Source organism: Ranitomeya imitator, chromosome 2, assembly GCF_032444005.1.
Source record: "Ranitomeya imitator isolate aRanImi1 chromosome 2, aRanImi1.pri, whole genome shotgun sequence".
NCBI lineage: Eukaryota > Metazoa > Chordata > Amphibia > Anura > Dendrobatidae > Ranitomeya > Ranitomeya imitator.
The window spans coordinates 614,090,669-614,104,403 of NC_091283.1; the positions used below are offsets into that span (position 1 = coordinate 614,090,669).

General features: G+C 45.5%; 1 protein-coding gene across 1 annotated transcript; it reads right to left on the reverse strand.

Moving 5' to 3' along the window:
- Positions 1-271: 271 nt before the first annotated feature.
- On the reverse strand, positions 272-6,262 carry TRAPPC5 (trafficking protein particle complex subunit 5). The gene is made up of 2 exons (XM_069752495.1): positions 6,141-6,262; positions 272-1,066 (listed from the first exon to the last, which is right to left on the reverse strand). The coding sequence occupies exon 2, from the start codon at positions 1,061-1,063 to the stop codon at positions 497-499; it is 567 nt and encodes a 188-aa protein (XP_069608596.1). The 5' UTR covers positions 1,064-1,066; positions 6,141-6,262; the 3' UTR covers positions 272-496.
- Positions 6,263-13,735: the final 7,473 nt, after the last annotated feature.

Consider the following 13,735-nt stretch of genomic DNA (forward strand, 5'->3'; position numbering starts at 1 on the left):
TGTGTAAACGTAAAAGCCCAGGAGGACCAAGTGTTACAGGCAAAACAGTGGAGAGGGTTCAAGAGACCTTTGCACGTAGCTAACAGAAATCAACATATCGCGCAAGTCGTGAACCTGACATTCCTCAGCCGACTGGACGATTCAGTGACGGTGACTGTGCCAAAAACAATGACACACAGCTATTGCAACATTTACAGCCAGCTGAACACTGCATCTGATACAAATTCTGTGCACTTTTTTGAGTGCATTTCACAAAGAAAATCAGACAGTGTACAGAAGTGATTTTTATTTACTGTACGTTTTGATGACTACATTAAAGATAAATAGTCACATTTAATAAATGCAAACCGAGAAAAGATTGGAGATCTTTAAACAATCTATACGAATTACACAATGTAGGTGTCATGCGTATGGAAAACATTACAAATAAATTGAGGTTAAACTGATACAAACATTCACACGAGAGAAATCTGAGAATGTGATTGATATATACAGGCTAGCGTCCATCCAGAGCTTTGTCCCGTGCAATGACCGACTCGTCAAATTTAATCATGAGGGTGGTTCCTTTGTGCCAATGTGCAGTTACTTTTGCTGGAAATCCACTACAGGTCAACAGAGACTCTACAATGCCAGCGGTGAAAGATGCACAGTTTAGAGTACTGTTCTCTTTCGGTACAGAAATGTACGAATTAATGAGAGGATCCTTTTCGATAATGTAGTAAGTTTTGTCGTCATCATTTGCTTGCTCTAGCTTGTCTGCTTCTTTACCAAATAGAGCTTTCCAAGCGACAACTTTTATGAAAAGGAGTGCACTAATAACTTTGGTCTCTCGTTTTCCATTCTTCTCTCTCATCACCAGCGGATCAAGGATGCGACATCCGACTTGCTGGCCAAGTTCAGATAGTTTTGCTTGGAGCTCAGAAACAGAATAGACACGATTTTGGCAGTACTGGACTATTTCAGAGAACAGAAGTGCAAATGCACTAAGGCTCACCTCTGTCTTTGGTCTAGCGAGTGAACGCTCTAAAATGGTAGACTTTCCACGGCTAAAGCGGGAGTCCATGACCTGTGGAAAAGAAATGTTTGCAAGGTCACATGCAAAATGTACAGCTTTATGTGAATAGACTTTGGCACCGATTCACTAAAACAAGCATTTTTCACGCAACCATTCTTCTCTCGTTTAGTAATGGACAGGTGTCTTATGGACACTTCTCCTTTAGTAATCTGTGGGCTTGATGTCACCTGACAATACAAAAGTGACATCAACCCCACAAATATGAACCCCACTTGCCACTGCTGGAGGGCAAGTGGAAAGAGCTGGGCAAAGTGACAGAATTGGTACATCCAATAGATGTGCCTTTTCTGGGCTGCTGCGGGCTATTTTTATGCTGAGGGGGCCAATATACATGGCCCATTAACAGCCCCCAGCTGTCTGCTTTAGCAAGGCTAGTTGTCAAAAATGGGGGGGACCCCATGCTGTTTTAAAAATTTTTTTTTTTTAAATAATTAAAAAAAAAAATGGCGTGGGGACCCCCTCTATTTTTGATAATCAGCCTTGCTGACAGCTGAGGGTTGCAGCCCTCAGCCGTGGGTTTAATTATTTATTTAGAGTGCAGTCTGATGAATACTCCCATCAGCCACCGCCTGATCTAGCTGTTGTTAGTGGCAGCAGGCATTGGTTGATGGGAGCAGTAGTCCTATCAGCTGACACCATGGGAACTGCGGCTGTCTGTCGGATGGTGATGATTTAACAGTCAATCAGAAGAGGTGTTTGCCGTGCTGTCACATTACAAAAAGTTTGGGTTAGGGTACCAGAACAGTACCCGGACACAATTCACTTGAATGAGGGGGCCCCGAACATCCAGTGTTTGACACGCTGTCATGTGCCTGAACAACCAAGTGTCCTCCCATAACCATCTAGAGATTGGGGTCATATCCTACACTGCTAAAAAAAAAAATGTAACTGCCTATGAATGGTTCATTTTATTTACTTGTACACAAGGTCTTAATATAGTGGATCATTTTATACACAGGGGGGTCAACTGGTGCCTTTTTCCCGCTTTTCTAGCGGCTTTGCAGTTGTTCTTGCAGCAGCTCTGCAACCGGCATCTTTTTCCCCCATAATTGATGCCATAACTAGCGAGCAGCTTCCTAGCTAAAGCTGCAGGAAAAATGAAGTGGTAATAATTGACTAGTCACTTACACAGCCATGTCGTTTTTACATTGCTGTTCACCATCTTCATTTTGTGGCAGGTTTGCGGCACTTTTTCACGCAGAATCTTCCTGAAATAAACGCTGTGTACAGTACACATACTGTAAGGCCACGTTCACACGTTCAGTATTTCACATCAGTATGTGTAAGCCAAAACCAGAAGTGAAACAATCAGAAGAAAAGTATAACAGAAACAAGTCACCACTTCTGCATTTATCACCCACTCCTGGTTTTAAGCTTACAAATACTGATGTAAAATACTGACCAAATACTGAACGTTTAAATGTAGCCTAACACTGACAAGAAGAGGCAGCTCATAGTACTATCCATTAGGACAAGTTTCTGTCAGTGTAGCGTGACATTTTGATGCACTATAGCTATTACCTTCCTAGATAAAAAGGTCATGATTTGTCAAGGAATTTAGGGATTTATTTCTGTAATTTCCTTTAGCCATTTTCCTTCTACTCTTTTCCTTAACCCTTTCATGACCTATGACATTTACGTCAAAGGTTGTTTTCCTGCCAAGCCCACATCTTTACATGCACATGATGACTGATTTAATCAGCCATCTTGTGCCTTTAACAGCTGAGAGCAGAGCGCTCTTGTCATGGGACGCCGATGGGTTGTCATGACAGCTGGGGGTCTACTGATGAGCCCCGTGCCTGTCATTACATTCCTCCAGTGCACCCAGGCCGCCATTCATAAGGGTATGTTCCCATGGTCAGTAAACGCTGTGGGTTGGATGCTGAATACATCTGCAGCATCCAACCCGCAGCGGCCAGATGTTACAGCATAGTGGATGAAATTTCCAGAAAACCCATCTCCACTATGTGTGCACCGGCACCCGTGGCTTCCCTGCGGAGACACACATGCGGCACGTCTTTCCAGAACGCAGCATGTCAATTTATCTTGCGCAGACGATCAATCTCCGCATGATAAATGTCCACATACAATGTACTGGGCGCAGTGATTTGGCACGGGTCAATGAACACATGTGGAATCACCTGCGTTCAAAAGCCAGCAGCGCTTTTGACAGAGCGGACATGTGATGCATCCAAAGTGCTGCCGGTTCCTGACCGTGGGAACGTACCCGAAGAGATTGTGATTTCTCCTATAATATAGCAGGGCTGAACAACGCTATGTATAGCACAGGCGATCAGACGATCAAAGTCTCCTAAAAGGGACTATTGAAGTCAGTATAAAAAAAAAATTAGAAAAAACAGGTTTTAAAAAATATGAAAAAGTTAAGACAGCCCCCCTATTGCCCCATTTAATGAACAATTAAAAAAAAAAAAAAAAAGAAAAACATTTGGTATCGCTGCTTTCAGAAATGTCTGATCTATCAAAATATAAAATAAACTAATCCGATTTGTAAACAGCGTAGCAAGAGAAAAATAAAAACACCAGTATTATGATTTTTGGCAGGCCGCAACACTGCGATAAAAAAAATTAAAAAGAGGCGATCAAAACATCATGTCTGCCCCAAAATGGTTTTAATAAAAATGTCAGCTCATGGAACAAAAATTAAGCCATCACACAGCCCCTTATCCCGAAAAATGAAAACATTATGGGTCATGGAAAATGGCAACCAAAGCAAATAATTTTTTCTCACTACACTACTTAAAAAAACCCTATAACGTTTGGCATCTGTACTTGTACTGACCTGAAGAATGATATTGCTGGGTCAGGTTTACCATGTAGCAAACATGGTAAATAAAAAAAATAAAGAACTATTGTGGAATTACATTTTTATTTTGCAATTTCAACACACTTGGAATTTGTTCCGGCTTTCCAGTGCATCACATGACATAATGGATTATATCAATCAAAAGTAAAACTTCTCCCTCAAAAAAACAAGCCCTCATACGGCTATGTGGATGGAAATATAAAAAAAAATTAGAGCACTTGGAATAAGAGGAGGAAAAAATGAAAGAGCAAAAACGGAAAATCACAAAGTCAAGAAGGGCTTAAAGGGAACCAGTCACCAGATTTTTGATACCTAATCAGCATAATGTAGAGACAGAGACCCTAGTTCCAGCGATGTGTCACTTCTTGGGCTGCTTTTTGTAGTTTGAATGAAATTAAAGTATTATCATGAGGAGATTCTCACTACAAGACTAGTAAACCTGCTGCTATGTAATCCTATAATCCCCACCGCATTTCCGACTAGCAGCTTTCTGCCTATGTGCAGTGTACACAGCAAGCTGCCAATCAGTGGTGTGAGTAGGGTTATACAGCGCTCAGCATTCAGAGAGCTGATAGGTGCATAGCTGATACAATAGCGCTTTTATCAAAACTGCAGCAAGCAGCCCAGTTAAGGTACCTTCACACTGAACGATATCGCTAGCGATCCGTGACGTTGCAGCGTCCTGGATAGCGATATCGTTGAGTTTGACAGGCAGCAGCGATCTGGATCCTGCTGTGACATTGCTGGTTGGAGCTAGAAGGCCAGAACTTTATTTCGTCGCTGGACTCCCCTCAGACATCGCTGAATCGGCGTGTGTGACACCGATTCAGCGATGTCTTCACTGGTAACCAGGGTAAACATCGGGTTACTAAGCGCAGGGCCGCGCTTACTAACCCAATGTTTACCCTGGTTACCAGCGTAAACGTAAAAAAAACCAAACACTACATACCGTACTTACATTCCGGTATCTGTCCCCCGGCGCGGTGCTTCTCTGCACTGACAGTGAGCGCCGGCCGGAAAGCACAGCGGTGACGTCACCACTGTGCTCTGCTTTCCGGCCGGTGCTTACACAGTGCAGAGAAGCACAGCGACGGGGGACAGATACCGGAATGTGAGTATGTAGTGTTTGTTTTTTTTACGTTTACGCTGGTAACCAGGGTAAACATCGGGTTACTAAGCGCGGCCCTGTGCTTAGTAACCCGATGTTTACCCTAGTTACCAGGGGACTTTGCATAGTTGGTCGCTGGAGAGCTGTCTGTGACAGCTCTCCAGCGACCACACAGCAACGCTGCAGCGATAGGGATCGTTGTCTAGATCGTTGCAGCGTCGCTAAATGTGACGGTACCTTTAGTGACATCACTGGAATTAGTGTATCTGCTCCGATATCATGCAGCTCTCAGATGGGGGAAGCAAAATCCTTGTGACAGATTCCTTTTAAAAAGATTGTCTGGTCAGGATATATGGATGGCCTTTTTTGTAAAATATAGACCGGACCGAACGTGATGTAGCGAGTCGGGGGCTACTACAGGTGACAGCTGCTATGGCTGCCGCTGAGAACACATGATCAGTGGGTGCTAGATGCCCATCCATTCTTGGGATAGATCATAAAATATATATATAGATGGATATATAGCAATGGAGCAACTTTTTAAGATATTTTTATGTGACAAGAGTTTGTCTCATCTACATAAATGCATGGATTTTGGAGCAAAAGTTATTTTTGCAGATGGGTCTCGTTAAAATGTTTGTGCCATTTGGCTTCATATTTCCCTTTGATATCGTCTGCGGCCCGAAGTCAGCTGAGAGGAGCTCCGAAGAAGAGAGACAGCAGCTCCAACCTCTCCGTCAGTCAGTCTGCGCTCATGGACGGACGGATCCTCAATTAACCCATTCCGCAAGAGACGGGCAACCCAGAGCCCATAACAGGCAAAAAAAAAAATGTTTAACCCTAAATATATTAATGAAAAAAAATGCCCCAAAAGGTGGTCAATCTTTTTAACCATATTTCAGATATCTCCCACCCAAACACACAGCACTAATGAGAAGCCTGGAGACAGTGTGAGTGCACTGGGCTGCACAGCAGAGCCAGTGACACATAGCTGAGGATGTATGGAGCGCCCCTTTAACATGACGCTGCCCCGGGTTGTATAGCTACTGTAGGTGGCCGCCGTCCTGCTCATCCCAGCAGCAGCATAAAGGAAACCGAGCGCCAATTCCGTGCCCCGGCTCGTTACCGCTTACCTCAGACTTATGTGTCAGGCTTACACCGACAGTCAACCCCGGAAACAGCCGCCAAACCGGACCGGAAGTAAACGCCACAGCTGAAAGAGACGAGACCCCGCCTACGGAAGTAGTGCAGCAAATCAGTGCACCGCTCACAAATTGCTGCGCTGTGTGGACCGTTACGTCACACCACCGCAGAAGACGCGATCTGTGATTGGCTGTAGAGAGGGATAGGACATTTCCTGTAGTAAGAGGCGGTCAGTTCAGTTAGTCTTGGAGTGGGAGAGGTCGGAGAGCAGAGGTGGAGGGGAGCAGTAGCCAAGGGCTGTGTCCTGGGGCATCTGTGGCCGGCTCCCCCCAGCAGTCACACACGCCCCCAGCTTGTGAGCCACAGGTTCTCCCTCAGGTCCCTCTGTCCTGACTGGACACATTTTCATTGTTTCCTTCCATTCTTCCTAGAGCCATAACCGTTTTCCTTATTATTCCGCCGACAGATGTCGCGAACCGTCCAAAAAATCCTGGACAGACCGTATAAAAATCCGGCACGTTTTTCCCCCACTGTAAAACAAAAAAATTGTTATGTCCATGATTATTTTTGAAGTCGAAGATGAAGTCTGTCACGAGGCTGATATTGGTTTCTTATTCGGCAATTTTTTCTTTTCTGTCTTTTATAGGTTTAACAACAAGAATAAGCATCATAATAATGACATACAATGCGGCGAGGAGCCCTGATGGGAATGCAGTTAAAAACCGCTACAAAAATTATAAAACTGGCACAAAAATGGGCATCAAAGCGGGCACCGAAGGGCGTTAATCAAAGGGTTAAATGACTTTGGGCCACTGATCTCACACTGCAGACATATAGAACAGGGAGCCCCACATCAAAACCAAGTCTCTCCAGCCTGGCCCAAATGGGTTCTGGGCATCAGAACTGGCAACAAAGTGGGCAGATAGTCAATTTTGGCCATTTGAATAAGTAACTGATGTTTTTCAGGGGTTAAATGACTTTTGGCCAATTATCTCACACTAAGAGTACACAGACTGATGCCCTGCATCAAACCCAGGTCCCTCCAGTCTGACCCAAATGGGTTCTTAGCATCAGAATTGGCATCAAAGTGGGCATGTAGCCCATTTTCACAGATGTGAACAAGTAACTGATGTTTTTAAGGGGTCAAATGACTTTGTGCCACTGATCTCACACTAAGAATGCACCGATAATGATGCGCTGCATCAAACTCAGGTCCCTTTAGCCTGGCTCCAATGGGTTCTGGGCATCAGAACTGGCATCAAAGTGGGCAAATAGCCCATTTTCACGTATTTGAATAAGTAACTGATGTTTTTAACGGGTTAAATGACCTTGGGTCACTGATCTCACACTAAAAATACATAGATTGTGATGACCCGCATCAAACCCAGGTCCTTGCAGCCGGGCCTAAATGGGTTCATGGCATCACAGTGGGCATACAGCCCATTTTCACAGATTTGAATAAGTAACAGATGTTTGTAAGGGGTTAAATGCCTTTGGGAAACTGATACCACAGTGCAAACGTATAGAACAGGAAGCCCCACATCAAATCCAGGTCTCTTCAGCCTGACCCAAATGGGTTCTGGGCATTGGAACTGGCGTCAAAGTTGGCAAACAGTCCACAGAAAAATCATGATTAAGATGTTAGTCGAAACGCGTCGGAAGAACGCTGCCATGTGTGCATAATGCTGTAAGAAATTATACTTATTTACAAGTGGTGTACCATAGGATACAACCCTTTCCTTTTTTAAAAAAAAATGAAGAAATAAATTTAGTGATTTTACTACATTCCTTCTGGATTCATCGATTTTTCTGTGGACTGAGTGCTCAACTTTTCCGTGCAGGAACAGGTGTGGAATAGCCGATATTCAGGTGAGCTGACTATCTTTTGGTTTTTTGTGAAGGTTGGCAAACAGCCCATTTTGTCATATTTGAATAAGTAACTGATATTTTAAGGCAGGGGTGGGGAACCTTTTTCCAGCCGGTGGCCATTTGGACATTTCTACCATCATCCGGGGGCCACATAAAGATGATCGCCTTGAAAATTACCCCAGTATATTAAGTCAAACAATTAATTACAGTAACTCACCCTTAATGTGACGGCTGGAGCTGCTTCTCTTTGGTGCAGTTGTCATGTTAGGTGATGCTGATCATGTTGCTTCTCACAGCTGCTTTTCCAGGGGTGGCACGAAGATCACGGGGCACAGAAATCACAGGGGGCACAAAGATCAAAGGAGGGCACATAGCTGGGGGGCACAAAGATCACGGAGGGGCACATAGCTGGAGGGGACAGATCACAGGGGGCACAGATCACATGGGAGCACAAATATCACAGGGGGTACATAGCAGGGGGGCACATAGATCACAGGGGGACACAAAGCTGGGAGCCACCGAGATCGCTGGGATGCACGTAGCTGGGGGCCGCAGAGATCACGGGGGCATATTGCTGGAGAGCACAGAAATCACAGGGGGGGGGGGGGGGGGGAGGCACAAAGATCAAAGAAGGGCACATAGCTGGGGGCACAGAGATTATGGAGGGGCACGTATCTGGGGCACATAGCTGGAGGGGACAGAGGTCATAGGGGGCACAGATCACATGGGAGCACAAACAATGCAAGGGGGTACATAGCAGTGGGGCACATGGATCACAGGGGGGCAGAAAGATCACAGGAGGACACAAAGGTGGGAGCCACAGGGATGCACATAGCTGGATGGCACAGAGATGGGGGGCATATAGCTGCGGGGGGGGGGGGGGGGGGCAGAGAGATCACTGAGGGGCACAGAAATCACGGCACATAGCTGGGTTGACAGGGATCACAGGAGGGGCACAGAGATGACATGGGGCACATAGCTGGGAGGCACAGAGATCACAGGGGGCTTATAGTTGGGGGAGCAGAGAGATCATATTGGGGCACATAGCGGGAGGGCAGAAAGATCACAGGGAGTACATAGCTGGGGGGCACAGAGATAACATGGGGCACATAGCTGGGATGCACAGAGATCACAGGGGACTTATAGTTGGGGGAGCATAGAGATCATATTGGGGCACATAGCGGGAGGGCAGAAAGATCACAAGGAGTACATAGCTGGGGGGCACAGAGATGACATGGGGCACATAGCTGAGATGCACAGAGATCACAGGGGACTTATAGTTGGGGGAGCATAGAGATCATATTGGGGCACATAGCGGGGGGCACAGAGATCACAGAGGGCACATAGTGGGGGGGCACAGAGATCACAGTGGACACATAACTGAGGGACACAAATCACCTGCAGACAGAAAGCTGCCAGCATAGTGATCGCTCTGGACTCTCTGGCAGCAGCTTCTCTTCGGGGACAGGAGGACGGTTCAGCATTTGGCGCTATCCCCGACCACCCCATCACCAACCCCGGGCACCCCGATGACATCATTCATGTGCAGTGCAGGCAGTGTTCTGTGATGAACGCTGCGTACCGTGCACTTGGAGTTAAAGGGCTGGCAGCTGGCAGGATGTGGCTGCCGCCCAGACATTGCGGACTCCGGGGACCTTCTCGTGGGCCGCATGAAAAGCCACCGCGGGCTGGAAGTTCCCCACCCCTGTTTTAAGGGGTTAAATAAGTTTGGGCCACTGATCTCACACTAAGAATACCAAGATAGTAATATCCCATATCAAACCCAGGTCCCTCCAGCCTTTTGGGCTTGGCTGAAGAGACCTTGTTTTGATATGGGGCTCCCTGTTCTATATGTCTGCACTGTGAGATCAGTGGACCAAAGTCATTTAACCCCTTATAAACATCAGTTAATTATTCAAATCTGTGAAAATGGGCTGTATGCCCACTTTGATGCCAATTCTGATGCCAGGAACCCATTTGGGCCAGGCTGGAGGTATCTCAGTTTGATGCAGGGCATCACTATGTGTATTCTTTGTGTGAGATCAGTGGCACAAAGTTATTTAACCCCTTAAAACATCCGTTACTCAAATCTGAGAAAATGGGCTGTTTGCCAACTTTGATGCCAGTTCTGATGCCCAGAACCCATTTGAGCCAGGCTGAAGAGACCTGGTTTTGATGTGGGGCTTCCTGTTCTATATGTTTGCACTGTGGTCTCAGTTTCCCAAAGGCATTTAACCCCTTAAAAACGTCAGTTACTTATTCAAATATGTGAAAATGGGCTGTTTGCCCACTTTGATGCCAGCTCTGATGCCCAGAAAGCATTTGGGCCAGGCTAGAGGGACCTGGGTTTGTTGCAGGACATCACTATCTGTGTATTTTAAGTGTGAGCTCAGTGGCCCAAAGTCATTTAACCTGTTAAAAACATCAGTTACTTATTTAAATCTGTGAAAATGGGCTGTTTGCCCACTTTGATGCCAGTTCTGATGCCCAGAACCCATTTGCGCCCAGCTGAAGAGCTGGTTTTGATGTGGGGCTCCCTGTTATATATGTCTGCACTGTGATATCAGTGGCCCAAAGTAATTTAACCCCTTAAAAACATCAGTTACTTATTCAAATCTGTGAAAATGGGCTGTTTGCCCACATTAATGCCAGTTCTGATGCCCAAAACCCATTTTGGCCAGGCTAGAGGAACTTTGGTTTCACGCAGGACATCACTATCTGTGTATTCTTAGTGTGAGATCAGTGGCCCAAAGTCATTTAACCCCTTAAAAACATTAGTTACTTATTCAAATCTGAGAAAATTACCAACTTTGATGCCAGTTCTGATGTCCAGAACCCATTTAGGCCAGGCTGAAGAGACCTGGATTTGATGTGGGGCTCCCTGTTCTATATGTCTGCACTGTGAGATGAGTGGCAAAAAGTCATTTAACCCCTTAAAAATGTCAGTTACTTATTCAAATCTGTGAATATGGGCTGTATGGCCACTGATGCCAATTCTGATGCCCAGAACCCCTTTGGGCTAGGTTAGAGAGACCTGGGTTTCATGCGGTGCATCACTATCAATGTATTCTTAGTGTGAGATCAGTGGCCCAATGTCGTTTAACCCTTTAAAAACATCAGTTACTTATTAAAATCTGTGAAAATCGGCTGTTTGCGCACTTTGATGCCAGTTCTAGTGTCCAGAACCCATTTGTCCAGGCTGGAAGGACGTGGGTTTGATACGAAGCATCACTATCTGTGTATTCGAAGTGTGCGATCAGTGGCCCAAAGTCATTTAACCCTTAAAAACACCAGTTACTTATTCAAATGGCAAAATTGACTGTCTGCCCACTTTGATGCTAGTTCTGATGCCCAGAACCCATTTGGGACAGGCTGGAGATACGTGATTTTGATGTGGAGCTCCCTATTCTATATGTCTGAAGTGTGAGATCGGTGGCTCCAAGTCATTTAACCCTTTCTTCAACGCAGTTTGGTACCCACATTGATGCCCATTTTTGTGCCAGTTTTATTGTTTTTGTAGCGGTTTTTAACTGTATTCCCATCAGGGCACCTCGCTGCATTGTATGTTATTGTGATGCTTATTCTTGTTGTTAAACCTATAAAAGACAGAAAAGAAAAAATTGTCGAATGAGAAACTGACGAATAAGAAACCAACTTCAGCTCCGAATAAGAAACTGAACGAATAAAAAACCAACTTCAGCCTCGTAAGTCTGTCTGTGATTTTTTTGAGAAGTCAAGAAATAAAATAAAAAAATCAAGTTGGGAACGCTGCGTCTGAGGCCGAGCGCTTGTATTTCTGCAGGACAAGTGGTAGTTTTGAATGACGCCATTCACATTACCATATAATAGACTGGAAAATGGAAAAAATCCAAGTGTAGTGAAAACACACAAGTGTGCCATTGTTTTGGGGTTTTGTCTTAATGGTACATATTTTTATGTTGAGGAAAATGCAAGTGATTCATCTAATTGCGTCTCCTGCTTTGATTGATGTAGACACGTCATCCACATTGTGAACGGAGTTATCACGCCTGCGCAGTAGCCTCACCGGATCGCGCAGGCGCACACTGCTCTGCCATACCGTGAGCAGAGCATCAAACAGCACTGCGCAAAAGCCTGGCTTTGATGATGTCGCTATACGCTTGCACAGTGCTGTTTTATCCTCTGCTCATGGTATGGTAGAGAAGTGTGCCTGCACTGTCCGGTGAGGCTACTGCGCAGGATGACGCAGAGAGGAGGGACAGACGCCGCAGCGAGGATGCCCCTCGGACTGGACAATCCTTATTTACATACAGTGCGGCAGCATATCAAATGGTATTTTTGGGGTATACAGGGGGAGTTGGGAGCTGATAGGCAAGTTTGTGTGATGCTACACAGGAGCAGTTAAAGATGGTGCCATTTGTTCATAGGCTAAAAAACTTTAAATACAATTGCCAGCCCCGATTGGTGGAGGCAAGCGGTTGCAAGTTCAAAGTGTTAAAATGTTTTTAAAATAAAAAAAGTGCTCATGAGTGTTTCCAGAGTGTGATTCCATAACCCCCTTTGACATTCCTGTCTGTGAAAGAAACCCATTTTGCAATAGCCCAGTGCTGCCAAGTACTTTACTAGGTCCTTGACACTCTGTATGCCAGGATTTCACAATCTGGAAGTTGGCCTGACTGTGGTTAGAAAATTGGGCCCTTTGGGGGAAGGTGCTTATAGAGGCTGATAATGGCTGTATAAGACAGCTGGCACCTGCTGTCAATGTTTTCCCTCAGCCCCCTGAGCTAAGCACGCTCTATACATCTGCACTCGACATAGGGGATGAAAGGGAACCTGTCAGACCCCTAGCATCACAAACTGGCCCCCAATACAATACTCCAGTGTCTTAATTATGTCCATAATAACCAAGACAATAGTTGGCATTATCACAAAAGATCAAGTGTTCATGCCACCCTTGGCATATTATTATCATTATTACTTATATAGCACCATTGATTCCATGGTGCTGTACATGAGAAGGGGTTACATCAAAATACAAATATCACTTACAGTAAACAAAACTAACAATGACGACTGATACAGAGGGAAGAGGACCCTGCCCTTGCGGGCTTACATTCTACATGATTATGAGGAAGGAGACAGTAGGCCGGGGGTTGCAGTAGCTCTGATGGTGTTGAGGTGGTAATGTGGTCATTACAGGTTGTAAGCGTCTTTGAAGAGGTGGGTTTTCAGGTTTCTTTTGAAGGATCCAAATGTGGGTAACTGGATGTGTTGGGGCACAGAATTCCAGAGGATGGGGGATACTCGGGAGAAGTCTTGGAGGCGATTGCGTGAGGAGTGAATAAGTGTGGAGGAGAGGAGGAGGCCTTGGGAGGAACGGAGATTACGTGATGGAAGATATTGAGATTAGTTCGAAAACATATGGAGGAGAAAGGTTATGGATGGCTTTGTAGGTCAGCGTTAGTAGTTTAAACTGGATACGCTGGGATATTGGGAGCCAGTGAAGGAATTTGAAAAGAGGGGAAGCAGGAGTGTACCGAGGAGAGAGATTAATTAGTCGGGCAGCAGAGTTAAGGACGGACTGGAGGAGTGCGAGAGTGTTAGAAGGTAGGCCACAGAGGAGGATGTTGCAGTAGTCGAGGCGGGAGATGATTACGGCATGAACAAGCATTTTGGTAGAGTGAGGGTTGAGGAAAGGACGGATTCTGGAAATATTTTTGAGCTGGAGGCGACAGGA